Source organism: Trichomycterus rosablanca, chromosome 2 (genome assembly GCF_030014385.1).
Source record: "Trichomycterus rosablanca isolate fTriRos1 chromosome 2, fTriRos1.hap1, whole genome shotgun sequence".
Classification (NCBI taxonomy): Eukaryota; Metazoa; Chordata; class Actinopteri; order Siluriformes; family Trichomycteridae; genus Trichomycterus; species Trichomycterus rosablanca.
Window position 1 is genome coordinate 4,043,984 of NC_085989.1, and position 19,706 is coordinate 4,063,689.

A 19,706-nucleotide genomic window follows, 5' to 3' on the forward strand; every position below is an offset into this window, starting at 1 on the left:
TCAGCTATTGAAAAAAGTACAAATAAAGAAAGGGGAAGTTGAAAAAATGAATGACGAGGAAAGAAAGGATGAACTAATAAAAAAGAAATTGGAACAAAGTGATCATCTACAAAGGGAGAGTGAAAAATTGGAGGTAATACAAGAATACAAGAGAATACAAGAGGAGGTCAGTCGGACAAAGCAGGAACTTCAACAAGACAAAAAAATAATCGAGCAAATGAAAGCTGAAATTAAAATTAAACAAGACAATTTAAACAGTAGACAAGAGGAAGTATTTAAGGAAAGACAAGAGTTGGAGAAGCTCAAGGAGGACACAGTCAGAGCCAAAGAGGAGACTGAAAAAATTAAGACAGAACAACAAAAAGAAAGAGTCGAGCTTGATCGAATAAGTGCTGAGCTGAAGACAGACAAAGAAGCTCTAGATAGAAACAGAGAGCTCATCAAATTAGACAAGGACACATTAAATAAGATTATGTCTGAGATTTTAGAGCAAAATGAAGAAATAAGGAGCAGACTGGAAAATATAAAAGATGCAGATGATACAATAAGACAAATGCGAGAAAAAATTTTACTTGAAAGAGACAATATTCAGCGGATTCATGTAGAAATAAAGGAGCCATATAAAAAAGCCAAATATGAACTTGCTAAAGTGGAAGAACAAATAAAAAGACGTCACAATGAAGCAGAAAAGGAATATCAGGAGGAGAACGAGAAAATTCAGAAAAGGAAAGATGAGCTAAGGATCGAAAAGAAGCAGATTCAAGACATGAGAAATGACTTAATTAGACAGAAAGAAGAGACAGAAGCCAAAGTGGAAAGAACAAAAAAGGAAATGCATAAACTTGAACAGATGAAGGTAGACCTGCAGAGACAGAAGGATGTCATTGAGAACAAAAGTGCAGAGACTAAAAGAGAGATGAATAAACTTGAACAGATGAAGGCTCAGATATTATGTGAAAAAGAGGATGTTACAAACAAAACGCAACTTGCAAAAGTAGAGATGGAGAAGGTACAGCATGTCAAGGATGAAATACAACAACAAAGAAATGACTTGAGGGAAAAGATGCAGAGGGCAAAACGAGAGATGGAAGAAATGGAACTCTTGAAAAAAGAAATAGACAGAAATAGAAAAGACAGTGACCAAAAGATGAAGCAGAGTATAAGGAAAAAAGATGAACTAGACAGAATCAAATGGGAAATACAAACAGAAAAAGAAGAACTTGAACGCAAAAGAGCAGAGATTGAGAGGGCTAGATATGAGATGGAACGTATTAAAACTGAAATTCAAAAAGTTAGGGAGGAATCTGAGGTTAGGTATGAGGATTACAGTTTTTACGATGAAGACAAACAACAAATTAATGCTGAGATGATCAACCTGATTCTTCAAATCGAGAAAACCAGAGAAATGATAAGGGATACAAAATTTCATATGGAAGACAGCCAGCTGGAGGCAAGTAATGCAGGGGAGATGAATGCTGAGATGCAAAAACTAATTGTGGAAATTGAACACATAAGAGAAATGCTCCAACATCTTAAAAAAGAAATGGAGCAAAACAAGGATGTTCTTATTAAAGAAAAGGATGAGATGAGAATGCTAAAGACTGAAATTCAAAGAAAAACAAGAATTCTGGAAAACAGAGAAGAAAAGAACAGGAGAAAACGAGGCGAGTTAGAACTAATGAGTGTCAGGATACAGAAACAGAAAGAAGAACTGGATAAGAGATTGGAAGACATCAAACAACAGAATAAAAACACAGAGAAACCTGAAAAACAAATTATGTTGCAATCTGATGTGCAAGTGCAAACTGAATATTGGGGAAACATGGCTGACGAAAAAAGTAGAAAGGATGAGTTGAAAATGCAAATGTTAGAAATAAAGAAAAGTGAGATGAAATTAGAAAAGGAAAAAGAGCAAAACAGAATTCTTGTTGAAGAAATCCACCAGAAGAGGAAAGCCTTGGAAATGATGGCTGCAGCAATAGCAGAGCAAAATGAAGATTTAGAGACTAAAAAAGAGCTTCTTGAGAAGGAGAAAAATTACATTGTAAAACAAAGGATGCAGGTGCAGGCAAAAAGCGAAGAGTTGCAATTGCAAATCACAACACAAAAGAAGAAGGAGGGCATAGAAAGATTGGCAATAGAGCAGAAGAGAAAAGACCTGAAAAAGGAAATGACCGAAATACTTAAGGAGAGACAAGAGCTGGAAAAACTCAGGAATGACGTAATCAGAGCTAAAGAGCAAACAGAGATAGTAAAGACAAAACAGCAGAGTGAAAGAAATGAGCTTTATCGAGTCAGTTGTGAACTGGTGAATGAAAAAGCAGCTCTGGATAAAAGCAGAGAACTCCAAATTATTGAAAAGGAAAAAATTAAAGGAATTTTGTCAGAGATTCTCGAGCAAAATGAAGAAATAAAGAGTAGACTAGCAAGAATCAAACAATCAGAGGACACAATAAGACAAATGCAAAAAGAAATTGAGTTTGAAAGAGAAACTCTGCATGGCATTAAAACATTGGTGGAGAATAAACCATATATAAAAGCCAATAATGAACTTGTCCAAGTGAGAGAAGAAATGAAGAGTCTTCGCACAGAGGCAGAAAGGGAAAATCAGCATGAAAAAGAAAGGATTCAGAAAAAAGAGGTAGAAACCAACATGTCAATAACGAAAATGGTTGAACTTGAACAGATGAAGTTGCAGAGACAGAAAGAGGCAATTGAGAACAAAATTGCAGAAACTAGTAGTGAGTGGAAGAAACTCAATCAGATAAAGGCTGAGATAATAGAGCAAAAAGCGGATGTTGAAAACAAAATGCAAATGGTAAAAGCAGAGATGGAAAAGGTGCAACTTGAAAAAATGGACATACAACAACAAAGAAATGAATTGGAGGAAAGAATGCAAAGGGCAAAGAAAGATATAGAAGAGATGGAACTCATGAAAAAAGAGATGGATTGGAAAGAAAAAGATCTTGACCAAAAGATAAAAAAGGTAATTAGAAATAAGAATGAGCTTGTCAGAATAAGAATGGAAACAGAGATGGCAAAAGATGACATTGAATGCAAAAGGGCAGAGGCTAAGAAGGAGAGATATGAGATGGAACGTGTTAAAGCTGAAATACAAAGAGCAAGACAGGAATTTGAGAATTTAAAAATGAGGGAAAACAGTCTGGATGTGGAAGAGAAAGGGGACATAAATGCTGAGATTATCAACCTGACTTTTCAGATTGAGAGAATTAGAGAAATGGTCAAGGATACAAAAATTCATATGGAAAATCAACTGGCAGAAAGTCAACTAGAAGCAGGTGGTGAAGAGGATATGAATTCTGACATGCAAAGGCTGGTTGTGGAAATTGAACACATCAGAGAGATGCTACAGCAAATTAAAAGCGAAATGGAGCTAAATAAGGAGCTTCATAGAAAAGAAAAGAGTGAAATAAAAATATTAAAGAATAGTATTGAAAGGAAAAAAAGAGAACTGGAAAACAAGAAAGAAAAAAACAGGAGAGAACGAGATGAGCTGGAAATAATGAATGCCAGGATACAGAAACAAAAAGAAGAACTGAAAGAAAGATTTAAAGACATGGAACAAAGAAATAAAGAGAAAGAGGTGATGAGAGTGGATGAATTGGATGGAATATACACTGACAAATTGGTAAAAATGAAAGCGGATATACAGGTGCAAACTGAAAGCTTAATAGGAATGAATAAAACTCAAAGTGAAGAAGATGGATCAGAAATAAGTAAAAATGAAAAGAACAAAATTGAGCCTGAAGTAGAAAAACAGAAAAATAGGATTTTTGTTGAAGAAGTTCACCAGAAAGAGAAAGACTTGGAAAAGATGACTGAAGAAATTGCAGAGAAAAGTCAAGATATTGAGATAATGAAAGTGCTCCTTGAGCAAGAGAGAAACGATATAAAAAATAAATGGTTAGAGTTGCAGATAAGAGGTGATGAGTTGGCATTACAAATTAAAACACAAAGAGAAAAGGAGGACACAGAAAGAAAGAAAATGAAAGAGGAGAGACAAGAACTGGAAAATGAAATGACCAAGATCCTGCAAATGAAAGAACTGGCTGAAAAAGAAAAGGAGGACTTGGTGAGAAACTGGAAAGAACTCGAGATTCTTAAAGAGCAAATACTAAAAGAGAGAGCTGAACTAGATGAAATTAAGAACAAAACAGCAACTAACCAAACGTTACTTGGTGAAAAAGAGGCTGAAATGAACCAACAAAAGCAAACTGTGGAGAAAACTTTGAAGGACTTGATGGAGGAACGAACTCATTTGGACAAAATGAGAGAGGAACTTGATGCGCAAACACAACTAATAGAAAGCAGCGTCAGAGACGACCTGAAACAAGAGAGAGACAAAGTTGATGAGTTAATGAAAGTAGTACAAAAGGAGAAGATGGATTTTGACACTGTGAAGACAATCACAGATGATTCAAAGAATGATCTAGAAAAAATGAAAGCCACATTAGCAGCTGAACAACATGAACTGAAAGTAGAAAAACAAAAGATGGAAGATGAGAGAAAATCCTTCGAGCAGTCAAAGGCATCTATGCAGAAAGAAGGCGAGGAAATGAAGAATGCTCTGGAAAAGGCCAAACTAGACATGCAGATACTTCATGAAAATAAAACGGAACTGGTAAAAGAAGAAGAGCAAAAGATGAATCTTGTTAAAGAAGTTCACCAGAAAGAGAAAGACTTGGAAAAGATAAAAGGAGAAATTGCAGAGAAAAGAAAAGATATTGAGACAATGAAAGTGCTTCTTGAGCAGGAGAGAAACAACATTGACAATAAATGTTTGGAGTTGCAGAGGAGAGGTGAAGAGTTGGAACTGCAAATCACAACACAAAAGGAAAAAGAGGACGTAGAAAGAAAGAAAATGAAAGCGGAGAGACAGGAACTGGAAAATGAAATGGCCAAGGTCCTGCAAATGAAAGAACTGGCTGAAAAAGAAAAGGAGGACCTGGTGAGAAACTGGAAAGAACTCAAGATTCTTAAAGAGCAAATACTAAAAGAGAGAGCTGAACTAGATGAACTTAAGAACAAAACAGCAACTAACCAAAGGTTACTTGGTGAAAAAGAGGCTGAAATGATCCAACAAAAGCAAACTGTGAAGAAAACTTTGAGGGACTTGATGCAGGAAAGAACTCATTTAGACAAAATGAGAGAGGAACTTGATGCGCAAACACAACTAATAGAAAGCAGCGTCAGAGACAACCTGAAACAGGAGAGAGACAAAGTTGATGAGTTAATGAAAGAAGTACAAAAGGAGAAGATGGGTGTTGAAACTATGAAGACAACCACAGAAGATTTAAAGAATAATCTAGAAAAAATGAATGCCACATTAGAAGCTGAACAACATGAACTGAAAGTAGAAAAACAAAAGATGGAAGATGAGAGAAAAGCCTTCGAGCAGTCAAAGATATCTATGCAGAAGGAGGTCGAGGAAATGAAGAATGCTCTGGAAAAGGCCAAACTAGACATGCAGATACTTCATGAAAATAAAACTAAACTAGAAAATGAAAAAGAGCAAAATAAGATTCTTGCTGAAGAAGTTCACCAGAGAGAGAAAGACTTGGAAAAGATGAAAGGAAAAATTGCAGAGAAAAGACAAGATATTGAGATAATGAAAGTGCTTCTTGAGCAGGAGAAAAATGACATTGAAAATAAATGGTTGGATTTGCAGAGGAGAGGTGAAGAGTTGGAACTGCAAATCACAACACAAAAGGAAAATGAAGACATAGAAAAAAATAAAATGAAAGCAGAGAGACAAGAACTGGAAAATGAAATGACCAAGGTCCTGCAAATGAAAGAACTGGCGGAAAAAGAAAAGGAGGACTTGGTGAGAAACTGGAAAGAACTCGACTATCTTAAAGAGCAATTACTAAAAGAGAGAGCTGAACTAGATGCAATTAAGAACAAAGCAGAAACTGACAAAACGTTACTTGTTGAAAAAGAGGCTGAAATGATCCAAAAAAAGCAAACTGTGGAGAAAACTTTGAGGGACTTGATGAATGAAAGAACTCATTTGGACAGAATGAGAATGGAACTTGATGAACAAACACAACTAATAGATGTGGAAAAGGCCACATTAGACACTGAACAACATGAATTGAAAGTAGAAAAACAAAAGATGGAAGATGAGAGAAAAGCCTTCGAGCAGTCAAAGGCATCTATGCAAAAAGAGGTTGAGGAAATGAAGAATGCTCTGGAAAAGGCCAAACTAGACATGCAGGTACTTCATGAACATAAAATTGAACTAGAAAAGGAGAAAGAGCAAAATAAGATTCTTGTTGAAGAAGTTCATCAGAAAGAGAAAGTTTTAGAAAAGATGAAAGGAGAAACTGCAGAGAAAAGACAAGATATTGAGACAATGAAAGTGCTTCTTGAGCAAGAGAGAAACGATATTGACAATAAATGGTTGGAGTTGCAGAGGAGAGGTGAAGAGTTGGAACTGCAAATCACAACACAAAAGGAAAAGGAGGACGTAGACAGAAAGAAAATTAAAGAGGAGAGACAAGAACTGGAAAATGAAATGGCCAAGGTCCTGCAAATGAAAGAACTGGCTGAAAAAGAAAAGGAGGACTTGGTGAGAAACTGGAAAGAACTCGACAATCTTAAAGAGCAAATACTAAAAGAGAGAGCTGAACTAGATGCAATTAAGAACAAAATAGAAAGTGACAAAACGTTACTTGATCAAAAAGAGGCTGAAATAAAGCAACAAAAGCAAACTGTGGAGAAAACTTTGAGGGAGTTGATGAATGAAAGAACTCGTTTGTACAAAATGAGAGAGGAACTTGATGCACAAACACAACTAATAGACGTGGAAAAGGCCACATTAGACACTGAACAACATGAACTGAAAGTAGAAAAACAAAAGATGGAAGATGAAAGAAAAGACTTCGAGCAGTCAATGGCATCTATGCAGAAAGAGGTCGAGGAAATGAAGATTGCTCTGGAAAAGGCCAAACTAGACATTCAGATACTTCATGAAAATAAAATTGAACTAGAAAAGGAGAAAGAGCAAAATAAAATTCTTGCTGAAGAAGTTCACCAAAAAAAGAAAGATTTAGAAAAGATGAAAGGAGAAATTGCAGAGAAAAGTCAAGATATTGAGACAATGAAAGTGCAGCTTGAGCAAGAGAGAAACAACATCGACGACAAATGGTTGGAGTTACAGAGGAGAGGTGAAGAGTTGGAACTGCAAATTACAACTCAAAAGGAAAAAGAGGATGTAGAAAGAAAGAAAGAGAAAGCAGAGAGACAGGAACTGGAAAATGAAATGGCCAAGGTCCTGCAAATGAAAGAACTTGCTGAAAAAGAAAAGGAGGATTTGGTGAGAAACTGGAAAGAACTCGAGATTCTTAAAGAGCAAATACTAAAAGAGAGAGCTGAACTAGATGAAATTAAGAACAAAGCAGAAACTGACAAAACGTTACTTGATCAAAAAGAGGCTGAAATGAACCAACAAAAGCAAACTGTGGAGAAAACTTTGAGGGACTTGATGGAGGAAAAAACGTATTTGGACAAAATGAGAAAGGAACCTGACACACAAACACAACTAATAGAAAGCAGCGTCAGAGACGACCTGAAACAAGAGAGAGACAAAGTTGATGAGTTAATGAAAGAAGTACAAAAGGAGAAGATGGATGTTGAAACTATGAAGACAACCACAGAAGATTTAAAGAATAATCTAGAAAAAATTAACGCCACATTAGAAGCTGAACAACATGAACTGAAAGTAGAAAAACAAAAGATGGAAGATGAGAGAAAAGCCTTCGAGCAGTCAAAGGCATCTATGCAGAAGGAGGTCGAGGAAATGAAGAATGCTCTGGAAAAGGCCAAACTAGACATGCAGATACTTCATGAAAATAAAACTAAACTAGAAAATGAACAAGAGCAAAATAAGATTCTTGCTGAAGAAGTTCACCAGAGAGAGAAAGACTTGGAAAAGATGAAAGGAGAAATTGCAGAGAAAAGACAAGATATTGAGATAATCAAAGTGCTTCTTGAGCAGGAGAAAAATGACATTGAAAATAAATGGTTGGATTTGCAGAGGAGAGGTGAAGAGTTGGAACTGCAAATCACAACACAAAAGGAAAATGAAGACATAGAAAAAAATAAAATGAAAGCAGAGAGACAAGAACTGGAAAATGAAATGACCAAGGTCCTGCAAATGAAAGAACTGGCGGAAAAAGAAAAGGAGGACTTGGTGAGAAACTGGAAAGAACTCGACTATCTTAAAGAGCAAATACTAAAAGAGAGAGCTGAACTAGATGCAATTAAGAACAAAGCAGAAACTGACAAAACGTTACTTGTTGAAAAAGAGGCTGAAATGATCCAAAAAAAGCAAACTGTGGAGAAAACTTTGAGGGACTTGATGAATGAAAGAACTCATTTGGACAGAATGAGAATGGAACTTGATGAACAAACACAACTAATAGATGTGGAAAAGGCCACAATAGACACTGAACAACATGAATTGAAAGTAGAAAAACAAAAGATGGAAGATGAGAGAAAAGCCTTCGAGCAGTCAAAGGCATCTATGCAAAAAGAGGTTGAGGAAATGAAGAATGCTCTGGAAAAGGCCAAACTAGACAGGCAAGTACTTCATGAACATAAAATTGAACTAGAAAAGGAGAAAGAGCAAAATAAGATTCTTGTTGAAGAAGTTCATCAGAAAGAGAAAGTTTTAGAAAAGATGAAAGGAGAAACTGCAGAGAAAAGACAAGATATTGAGACAATGAAAGTGCTTCTTGAGCAAGAGAGAAACGATATTGACAATAAATGGTTGGAGTTGCAGAGGAGAGGTGAAGAGTTGGAACTGCAAATCACAACACAAAAGGAAAAGGAGGACGTAGACAGAAAGAAAATTAAAGAGGAGAGACAAGAACTGGAAAATGAAATGGCCAAGGTCCTGCAAATGAAAGAACTGGCTGAAAAAGAAAAGGAGGACTTGGTGAGAAACTGGAAAGAACTCGACAATCTTAAAGAGCAAGTACTAAAAGAGAGAGCTGAACTAGATGCAATTAAGAACAAAATAGAAAGTGACAAAACGTTACTTGATCAAAAAGAGGCTGAAATAAAGCAACAAAAGCAAACTGTGGAGAAAACTTTGAGGGAGTTGATGAATGATAGAACTCATTTGGACAAAATGAGAGAGGAACTTGATGCACAAACACAACTAATAGACGTGGAAAAGGCCACATTAGACACTGAACAACATGAACTGAAAGTAGAAAAACAAAAGATGGAAGATGAAAGAAAAGACTTCGAGCAGTCAATGGCATCTATGCAGAAAGAGGTCGAGGAAATGAAGATTGCTCTGGAAAAGGCCAAACTAGACATTCAGATACTTCATGAAAATAAAATTGAACTAGAAAAGGAGAAAGAGCAAAATAAAATTTTTGCTAAAGAAGTTCACCAAAAAGAGAAAGATTTAGAAAAGATGAAAGGAGAAATTGCAGAGAAAAGTCAAGATATTGAGACAATGAAAGTGCAGCTTGAGCAAGAGAGAAACAACATCGACGACAAATGGTTGGAGTTACAGAGGAGAGGTGAAGAGTTGGAACTGCAAATCACAACTCAAAAGGAAAAAGAGGATGTAGAAAGAAAGAAAGAGAAAGCAGAGAGACAGGAACTGGAAAATGAAATGGCCAAGGTCCTGCAAATGAAAGAACTTGCTGAAAAAGAAAAGGAGGATTTGGTGAGAAACTGGAAAGAACTCGAGATTCTTAAAGAGCAAATACTAAAAGAGAGAGCTGAACTAGATGTAATTAAGAACAAAGCAGAAACTGACAAAACGTTACTTGATCAAAAAGAGGCTGAAATGAACCAACAAAAGCAAACTGTGGAGAAAACTTTGATTGCCTTGATGGAGGAAAGAACTCATTTAGACAAAATGAGAGAGGAACTTGATGCGCAAACACAACTAATAGAAAGCAGCGTCAGAGACGACCTGAAACAGGAGAGAGACAAAGTTGATGAGTTAATGAAAGAAGTACAAAAGGAGAAGATGGATGTTGAAAGTATGAAGACAATCACAGAAGATTTAAAAAATAATCAAGAAAAAATGAAGGCCACATTAGAAACTGAACAACATGAACTGAAAGTAGAAAAACAAAAGATGGAAGATGAGAGAAAAGCCTTCGAGCAGTCAAAGGCATCTATGCAGACAAAGGTTGAGGAAATGAAGAATGCTCTGGAAAAGGCCGAACTAGACATGCAGATACTTCATGAAAACATAACCAAACTAGAAAAGGAGAAAGAGCAAAATAAGATTCTTGTTGAAGAAGTTCACCAGAAAGAGAAAGACGTGGAAAAAATAGAAGGAGAAATTGCAGAGAACAGACAAGATATTGAGATAATCAAAGTGCAGCTTGAGCAAGAGAGAAACAACATTGAAAATTATTGGTTGGAGTTGCAGAGCAGGAATAAAGAGTTGGAACTGCAAATCACAACACAAAAAGAAAAGGAGGACGTAGAAAGAAAGAAAATAAAAGAGGAGAGACAAGAACTGGAAAATGAAATGGCCAAAGACCTGCATATGAAAGAACTGGCTAAAAAAGAAAAGGAGGACTTGGTGAGGAACTGGAAAGAACTCGACAAGCTTAAAGAGAACATACTAAAAGAGAGAGCTGAACTAGATGTAATTAGGATCAAAACTGAAACTGACAAAACGTTACTTGATCAAAAAGAGGCTAAAATGAACCAACAAAAGCAAACTGTGGAGAAAACTTTGATTGACTTGATGGAGGAAAGAACTCATTTAGACAAAATGAGAGAGGAACTTGATGCGCAAACACAACTTATAGAAAGCAGCGTCAGAGACAACCTGAAACAAGAGAGTGACAAAGTTGATGAGTTAATGAAAGCAGTACAAAAGGAGAAGATGGATATTAAAACTATGAAGACAATCACAGAAGATTTAAAGAATGATCTAGAAAAAATTAAGGCCACATTAGAAGCTGAACATCATGAACTGAAAGTAGAAAAACAAAAGATGGAAGATGAAAGAAAAGCCATCGAGCAGTCAAAGGCATCTATGCAGAAAGAGGTCGAGGAAATGAAGAATGCTCTGGAAAAGGCCAAACTAGACATGCAGGTACTTTATGAAAATAAAACCGAACTAGAAAATGAGCAAAATAAGATTCTTGCTGAAGAAGTTCACCAGAAAGAGAAAGTTTTAGAAAAGATGAAAGGAGAAATTGCAGAGAAAAGACAAGATATTGAGACAATAAAAGTGCTTCTTGAGCAAGAGAGAAACGATATTGACAATAAATGGTTGGAGTTGCAGAGAAGAGGTGAAGAGTTGGAACTGCAAATGACAACACAAAAGAAAAATGAGGACGTAGACAGAAAGAAAATGAAAGAAGAGAGACAAGAACTGGAAAATGAAATGACCAAGATCCTGCAAATTAAAGATCTGGCGGAAAAAGAAAAGGAAGACTTGGTAAGAAACTGGAAAGAACTTGACATTTGTAAAGAGCAAATACTAAAAGAGAGAGCTGAACTAGATGAAATTACGAACAAAGCAGAAACTGACAAAACGCTACTTGATCAAAAAGAGGCTGAAATGAACCAACAAAAGCAAACTGTGGAGAAAACTTTGAGGGACTTGATGAAGGAAAGAACTCATTTGGACAAAATGAGAGAGGAACTTAATGAACAAACACAACAAATACACTTGGAAAAGAACATATTAGACACTGAACAACATGAACTGAAAGTAGAAAAACAAAAAATGGAAGATGAAAGAAAAGCCATCGAGCAGTCAAAGGCATCTATGCAGAAAGAAATTGAGAACAAGAGACAAGAACTGGAAAATAAAATGGCCAAGGTCCTGCACGTGAAAAAACTGGCGGAAAAAGAAAAGGAGGACTTGATGAGGAACTGGAAAGAACTCAACAATCTTAAAGAGCAAATACTAAAAGAGAGAGCTGAACTAGAGAAAATTAAAAACAAAGCAGCAACTCACAAAATGTTACTTGATCAAAAAGAGGCTGAAATGAACCAACAAAAGCAAACTGTGGAGAAAACTTTGAGGGACTTGATGGAGGAAAGAACTCATTTGGACAAAATGAGAAAGGAACTTGATGCACAAACACAACTAATAGACGTGAAAAAGGCCACATTAGACACTGAACAACATGAACTGAAAGTAGAAAAACAAAAGATGAAAGATGAAAGAAAAGACTTGGAGCAGTCAAAGGCATCTATGCAGAAAGAGGTTGAGGAAATGAAGAATGCTCTGGAAAAGGCCAAACTAGACATGCAGATACTTCATGAAAATATAACCGAACTAGAAATTGAGAAAGAGCAAAATAAGATTATTGTTGAAGAAGTTTACCAGAGAGAGACAGATTTGGAAAAGATAGAAGCAGAAATTGCAGAGAAAAGACAAGATATTGAGATAATGAAAGTGCTTCTTGAGCAGGAGAGAAACAACATTGACAATAAATGGTTGGATTTGCAGAGAAGAGGTGACGAGTTGGAACTGCAAATCACAACACAAAAGGAAAAGGAGGACGTAGAAAGAAAGAAAATGAAAAAGGAGAAACAAGAACTGGAAAATGAAATGTCCAAGATCCTGCAAATGAAAGAACTGGCTGAAAAAGAAAAGGAGGACTTGGTGAGAAACTGGAAAGAACTCGACAACTGTAAAGAGCAAATACTAAAAGAGAGAGCTGAACTAGATGAAATTACGAACAAAGCAGAAACTGACAAAACGCTACTTGATCAAAAAGAGGCTGAAATGAACCAACAAAAGCAAACTGTGGAGAAAATTTTGAGGGACTTGAGGAAGGAAATAACTCATTTGGACAAAATGAGAGAGGAACTTAATGAACAAACACAACAAATACACTTGGAAAAGAACATATTAGACACTGAACACCATGAACTGAGAGTAGAAAAACAAAAAATGGAAGATGAAAGAAAAGCCATCGAGCAGTCAAAGGCATCTATGCAGAAAGAGGTCGAGGAAATGAAGACTGCTCTGGAAAAGGCCAAAGTAGACATGCAGATACTTCATGAAAACATAACCAAACTAGAAAAGGAGAAAGAGCAAAATAAGATTCTTGTTGAAGAAGTTCACCAGAGAGAGAAAGACTTGGAAAAAATAGAAGGAGAAATTGCAAAGAACAGACAAGATATTGAGATAATGAAAGTGCAGCTTGAGGAGGAGAGAAACAACATTGACAATAAATGTTTGGAGTTGCAGAGGAGAGGTGAGGAGTTGGAACTGCAAATCACAACACAAAAAGAAAAGGAGGACGTAGAAAGAAAGAAAATAAAAGAGGAGAGACAAGAACTGGAAAATGAAATGGCCAAGGTCCTGCATATGAAAGAACTGGCTGGAAAAGAAAAGGAGGACTTGGTGAGGAACTGGAAAGAACTCGACAATCTTAAAGAGAACATACTAAAAGAGAGAGCTGAACTAGATGTAATTAGGATCAAAACTGAAACTGACAAAACGTTACTTGATCAAAAAGAGGCTAAAATGAACCAACAAAAGCAAACTGTGGAGAAAACTTTGATTGACTTGATGGAGGAAAGAACTCATTTAGACAAAATGAGAGAGGAACTTGATGCGCAAACACAACTAATAGAAAGCAGTGTCAGAGACAACCTGAAACAAGAGAATGACAAAGTTGATGAGTTAATGAAAGAAGTACAAAAGGAGAAGATGGATGTTAAAACTATGAAGACAACCACAGAAGATTTAAAGAATGATCTAGAAAAAATGAATGCCACATTAGAAGCTGAACAAGATGAACTGAGAGTAGAAAAACAAAAGATGGAAGATGAGAGAAAAGCCTTTGAGCAGTCGAAAGCATCTATGCAAAAAGAGGTCGAGGAAATGAAGACTGCTCTGGAAAAGGCCAAATTAGACATGCAGGTACATCATGAAATTAAAGTTGAACTAGAAAAGGAGAAAGAGGAAAACAAGATTTTTGTTGAAGAACTTCACCAGAAAGAGAAATATTTAGAGAAGATGAAAGGAGAAATTGCAGAGAAAAGTCAAGATATTGAGACAATGAAAGTGCTTCTTGAGCAAGAGAGAAACGACATTGAAAATAAATGGTTGGAGTTGCAGAAGAGAGGTGACGAGTTGGAACTGCAAATCACAACACAAAAGGAAAAGGAGGATGTAGAAAGAAAGAAAATTAAAGGGGACAGACAGGAACTGGAAAATGAAATGGCCAAGGTCCTGCAAATGAAAGAACTGGCAAAAAAAGAAAAGGAGGACTTGGTGAGAAACTGGAAAGAACTCGACAATTGTAAAGAGCAAATACTAAAAGAGAGAGCTGAACTAGATGAAATTAAGAACAAAACAGCAACTGACAAAATGTCGCTTAATCAAAAAGAGGCTGAAATGAACCAACAAAAGCAAACTGTGGAGAAAACTTTGATTGCCTTGATGGAGGAAAGAACTCATTTGGACAAAAAGAGAGAGGAACTTGATGCGCAAACACAACTAATAGAAAGCAGTGTCAGAGACAACCTGAAACAGGAGAGAGACAAAGTTGATGAGTTAATGAAAGAAGTACAAAAGGAGAAGATGGATGTTGAAACTATGAGGACAACCACAGACGATTTAAAGAATGATCTAGAAAAAATGAAGGCCACATTAGAAGCTGAAGAAGATGAGCTAAGGGTAGAAAAACAAAAGATGGAAGATGAGAGAAAATCCTTCGAGCAGTCAACGGCATCTATGCAGAAAGAGGTCGAGGAAATGAAGAATGCTTTTGAAAAGGCCAAACTAGACATGCAGATACTTCAAGAAAATAAAACCCAACTAGAACAGGAAAAAGAGGAAAACAAGATTTTTGTTCAAGAACTTCACCAGAAAGAGAAAGATTTAGAGAAGATGAAAGGAGAAATTGCAGAGAAAAGACAAGATATTGAGACAATGAAAGTGCTTCTTGAGCAGGAGAGAAACAACATTGAAAATAAATGGTTGGATTTGCAGAGGAGTGGTGACGAGTTGGAACTGCAAATCACAACACAAAAGGAAAAGGAGGACGTAGAAAGAAAGAAAATGAAAAAGGAGAAACAAGAACTGGAAAATGAAATGTCCAAGATCCTGCAAATGAAAGAACTGGCTGAAAAAGAAAAGGAGGACTTGGTGAGAAACTGGAAAGAACTCGACAACTGTAAAGAGCAAATACTAAAAGAGAGAGCTGAACTAGATGAAATTACGAACAAAGCAGAAACTGACAAAACGCTACTTGATCAAAAAGAGGCTGAAATGAACCAACAAAAGCAAACTGTGGAGAAAACTTTGAGGGACTTGAGGAAGGAAAGAACTCATTTGGACAAAATGAGAGAGGAACTTAATGAACAAACACAACAAATACACTTGGAAAAGAACATATTAGACACTGAACACCATGAACTGAGAGTAGAAAAACAAAAAATGGAAGATGAAAGAAAAGCCATCGAGCAGTCAAAGGCATCTATGCAGAAAGAGGTCGATGAAATGAAGAATGCTCTGGAAAAGGCCAAAGTAGACATGCGGATACTTCATGAAAACATAACCAAACTAGAAAAGGAGAAAGAGCAAAATAAGATTCTTGTTGAAGAAGTTCACCAGAGAGAGAAAGACTTGGAAAAAATAGAAGGAGAAATTGCAAAGAACAGACAAGATATTGAGATAATGAAAGTGCAGCTTGAGGAGGAGAGAAACAACATTGACAATAAATGTTTGGAGTTGCAGAGGAGAGGTGAGGAGTTGGAACTGCAAATCACAACACAAAAAGAAAAGGAGGATGTAGAAAGAAAGAAAATAAAAGAGGAGAGACAAGAACTGGAAAATGAAATGGCCAAGGTCCTGCATATGAAAGAACTGGCTGGAAAAGAAAAGGAGGACTTGGTGAGGAACTGGAAAGAACTCGACAATCTTAAAGAGAACATACTAAAAGAGAGAGCTGAACTAGATGTAATTAGGATCAAAACTGAAACTGACAAAACGTTACTTGATCAAAAAGAGGCTAAAATGAACCAACAAAAGCAAACTGTGGAGAAAACTTTGATTGACTTGATGGAGGAAAGAACTCATTTAGACAAAATGAGAGAGGAACTTGATGCGCAAACACAACTAATAGAAAGCAGCATCAGAGACAACCTAAAACAAGAGAGAGACAAAGTTGATGAGTTAATGAAAGAAGTACAAAAGGAGAAGATGGATGTTAAAACTATGAAGACAACCACAGAAGATTTAAAGAATGATCTAGAAAAAATGAATGCCACATTAGAAGCTGAACAAGATGAACTGAGAGTAGAAAAACAAAAGATGGAAGATGAGAGAAAAGCCTTTGAGCAGTCAAAGGCATCTATGCAGAAAGAGGTCGAGGAAATGAAGACTGCTCTGGAAAAGGCCAAATTAGACATGCAGGTACATCATGAAAATAAAGTTGAACTAGAAAAGGAGAAAGAGGAAAACAAGATTTTTGTTGAAGAACTTCACCAGAAAGAGAAAGATTTAGAGAAGATGAAAGGAGAAATTGCAGAGAAAAGTCAAGATATTGAGACAATGAAAGTGCTTCTTGAGCAGGAGAGAAACGACATTGAAAATAAATGGTTGGAGTTGCAGAGGAGAGGTGACGAGTTGGAACTGCAAATCACAACACAAAAGGAAAAGGAGGATGTAGAAAGAAAGAAAATTAAAGGGGACAGACAGGAACTGGAAAATGAAATGGCCAAGGTCCTGCAAATGAAAGAACTGGCAAAAAAAGAAAAGGAGGACTTGGTGAGAAACTGGAAAGAACTCGACAATTGTAAAGAGCAAATACTAAAAGAGAGAGCTGAACTAGATGAAATTAAGAACAAAACAGCAACTGACAAAATGTCGCTTAATCAAAAAGAGGCTGAAATGAACCAACAAAAGCAAACTGTGGAGAAAACTTTGATTGCCTTGATAGAGGAAAGAACTCATTTGGACAAAATGAGAAAGGAACTTGATGCACAAACACAACTAATAGACGTGAAAAAGGCCACATTAGACACTGAACAACATGAACTGAAAGTAGAAAAACAAAAGATGAAAGATGAAAGAAAAGACTTCGAGCAGTCAAAGGCATCTATGCAAAAAGAGGTAGAGGAAATGAAGAATGCTTTTGAAAAGGCCAAACTAGACATGCAGATACTTCAAGAAAATAAAACCCAACTAGAAAAGGAGAAAGAGGAAAACAAGATTTTTGTTGAAGAACTTCACCAGAAAGAGAAAGATTTAGAGAAGATGAAAGGAGAAATTGCAGAGAAAAGTCAAGATATTGAGACAATGAAAGTGCTTCTTGAGCAGGAGAGAAACAACATTGAAAATAATTGGTTGGAGTTACAGAGGAGAGGTGACGAGTTGGAACTGCAAATCACAACACAAAAGCAAAAGGAGGATGTAGAAAGAAAGAAAATTAAAGAGGACAGACAGGAACTGGAAAATGAAATGGCCAAGGTCCTGCAAATGAAAGAACTGGCAAAAAAAGAAAAGGAGGACTTGGTGAGAAACTGGAAAGAACTCGACAATTGTAAAGAGCAAATACTAAAAGAGAGAGCTGAACTAGATGAAATTAAGAACAAAACAGCAACTGACAAAATGTCGCTTAATCAAAAAGAGGCTGAAATGAACCAACAAAAGCAAACTGTGGAGAAAACTTTGATTGCCTTGATGGAGGAAAGAACTCATTTGGACAAAATGAGAGAGGAACTTGATGCGCAAACACAACTAATAGAAAGCAGCGTCAGAGACAACCTGAAACAGGAGAGAGACAAAGTTGATGAGTTAATGAAAGAAGTACAAAAGGAGAAGATGGATGTTGAAACTATGAGGACAACCACAGAAGATTTAAAGAATGATCTAGAAAAAATGAAGGCCACATTAGAAGCTGAAGAAGATGAGCTAAGGGTAGAAAAACAAAAGATGGAAGATGAGAGAAAATCCTTCGAGCAGTCAACGGCATCTATGCAGAAAGAGGTCGAGGAAATGAAGAATGCTTTTGAAAAGGCCAAACTAGACATGCAGATACTTCAAGAAAATAAAACCCAACTAGAAAAGGAGAAAGAGGAAAACAAGATTTTTGTTCAAGAACTTCACCAGAAAGAGAAAGATTTAGAGAAGATGAAAGGAGAAATTGCAGAGAAAAGACAAGATATTGAGACAATGAAAGTGCTTCTTGAGCAGGAGAGAAACAACATTGACAATAAATGGTTGGATTTGCAGAGGAGTGGTGACGAGTTGGAACTGCAAATCACAACACAAAAGGAAAAGGAGGACGTAGAAAGAAAGAAAATGAAAAAGGAGAAACAAGAACTGGAAAATGAAATGTCCAAGATCCTGCAAATGAAAGAACTGGCTGAAAAAGAAAAGGAAGACTTGGTAAGAAACTGGAAAGAACTTGACATTTGTAAAGAGCAAATACTAAAAGAGAGAGCTGAACTAGATGAAATTAAGAACAAAGCAGAAACTGACAAAACGCTACTTGATCAAAAAGAGGCTGAAATGAACCAACAAAAGCAAACTGTGGAGAAAACTTTGAGGGACTTGATGAAGGAAAGAACTCATTTGCACAAAATGAGAGAGGAACTTAATGAACAAACACAACAAATACACTTGGAAAAGAACATATTAGACACTGAACAACATGAACTGAAAGTAGAAAAACAAAAAATGGAAGATGAAAGAAAAGCCATCGAGCAGTCAAAGGCATCTATGCAGAAAGAAATTGAGAACAAGAGACAAGAACTGGAAAATAAAATGGCCAAGGTCCTGCACGTGAAAAAATTGGCAGAAAAAGAAAAGGAGGACTTGATGAGGAACTGGAAAGAACTCAACAATCTTAAAGAGCAAATACTAAAAGAGAGAGCTGAACTAGAGAAAATTAAAAACAAAGCAGCAACTCACAAAATGTTACTTGATCAAAAAGAGGCTGAAATGAACCAACAAAAGCAAACTGTGGAGAAAACTTTGAGGGACTTGATGGAGGAAAGAACTCATTTGTTCAAAATGAGAGAGGAACTTAATGCACAAACACAACTAATAGACGTGAAAAAGGCCACATTAGACACTGAACAACATGAACTGAAAGTAGAAAAACAAAAGATGGAAGATGAGAGAAAAGCCTTCGAGCAGTCAAAAGCATCTATGCAGAAAGAGGTTGAGGAAATGAAGAATGCTCTGGAAAAGGCCAAACTAGACATGCAGATACTTCATGAAAATATAACCGAACTAGAAAAGGAGAAAGAGCAAAATAAGATTCTTGTTGAAGAAGTTCACCAGAGAGAGAAAGACTTGGAAAAAATAGAAGGAGAAATTGCAAAGAACAGACAAGATATTGAGATAATGAAAGTGCAGCTTGAGGAGGAGAGAAACAACATTGACAATAAATGTTTGGAGTTGCAGAGGAGAGGTGACGAGTTGGAACTGCAAATCACAACACAAAAAGAAAAGGAGGATGTAGAAAGAAAGAAAATAAAAGAGGAGAGACAAGAACTGGAAAATGAAATGGCCAAGGTCCTGCATATGAAAGAACTGGCTGGAAAAGAAAAGGAGGACTTGGTGAGGAACTGGAAAGAACTCGACAATCTTAAAGAGAACATACTAAAAGAGAGAGCTGAACTAGATGTAATTAGGATCAAAACTGAAACTGACAAAACGTTACTTGATCAAAAAGAGGCTAAAATGAACCAACAAAAGCAAACTGTGG

The 19,706-nt window shown here is 36.4% G+C and overlaps 1 protein-coding gene across 1 annotated transcript in view; it reads left to right on the forward strand.

Annotated features, from left to right (window-relative positions):
- The window catches only part of si:ch211-250g4.3 (nesprin-2), a 32,417-nt gene continuing 12,711 nt past the window's right edge, over positions 1-19,706 (forward strand). Inside the window, exon 1 of the mRNA XM_063010214.1 lies at positions 1-19,706. This exon is cut by the window's right edge and continues 12,711 nt beyond it. Within this exon, the coding sequence (XP_062866284.1) occupies positions 47-19,706 (19,660 nt within the window). The 5' untranslated portion in view covers positions 1-46.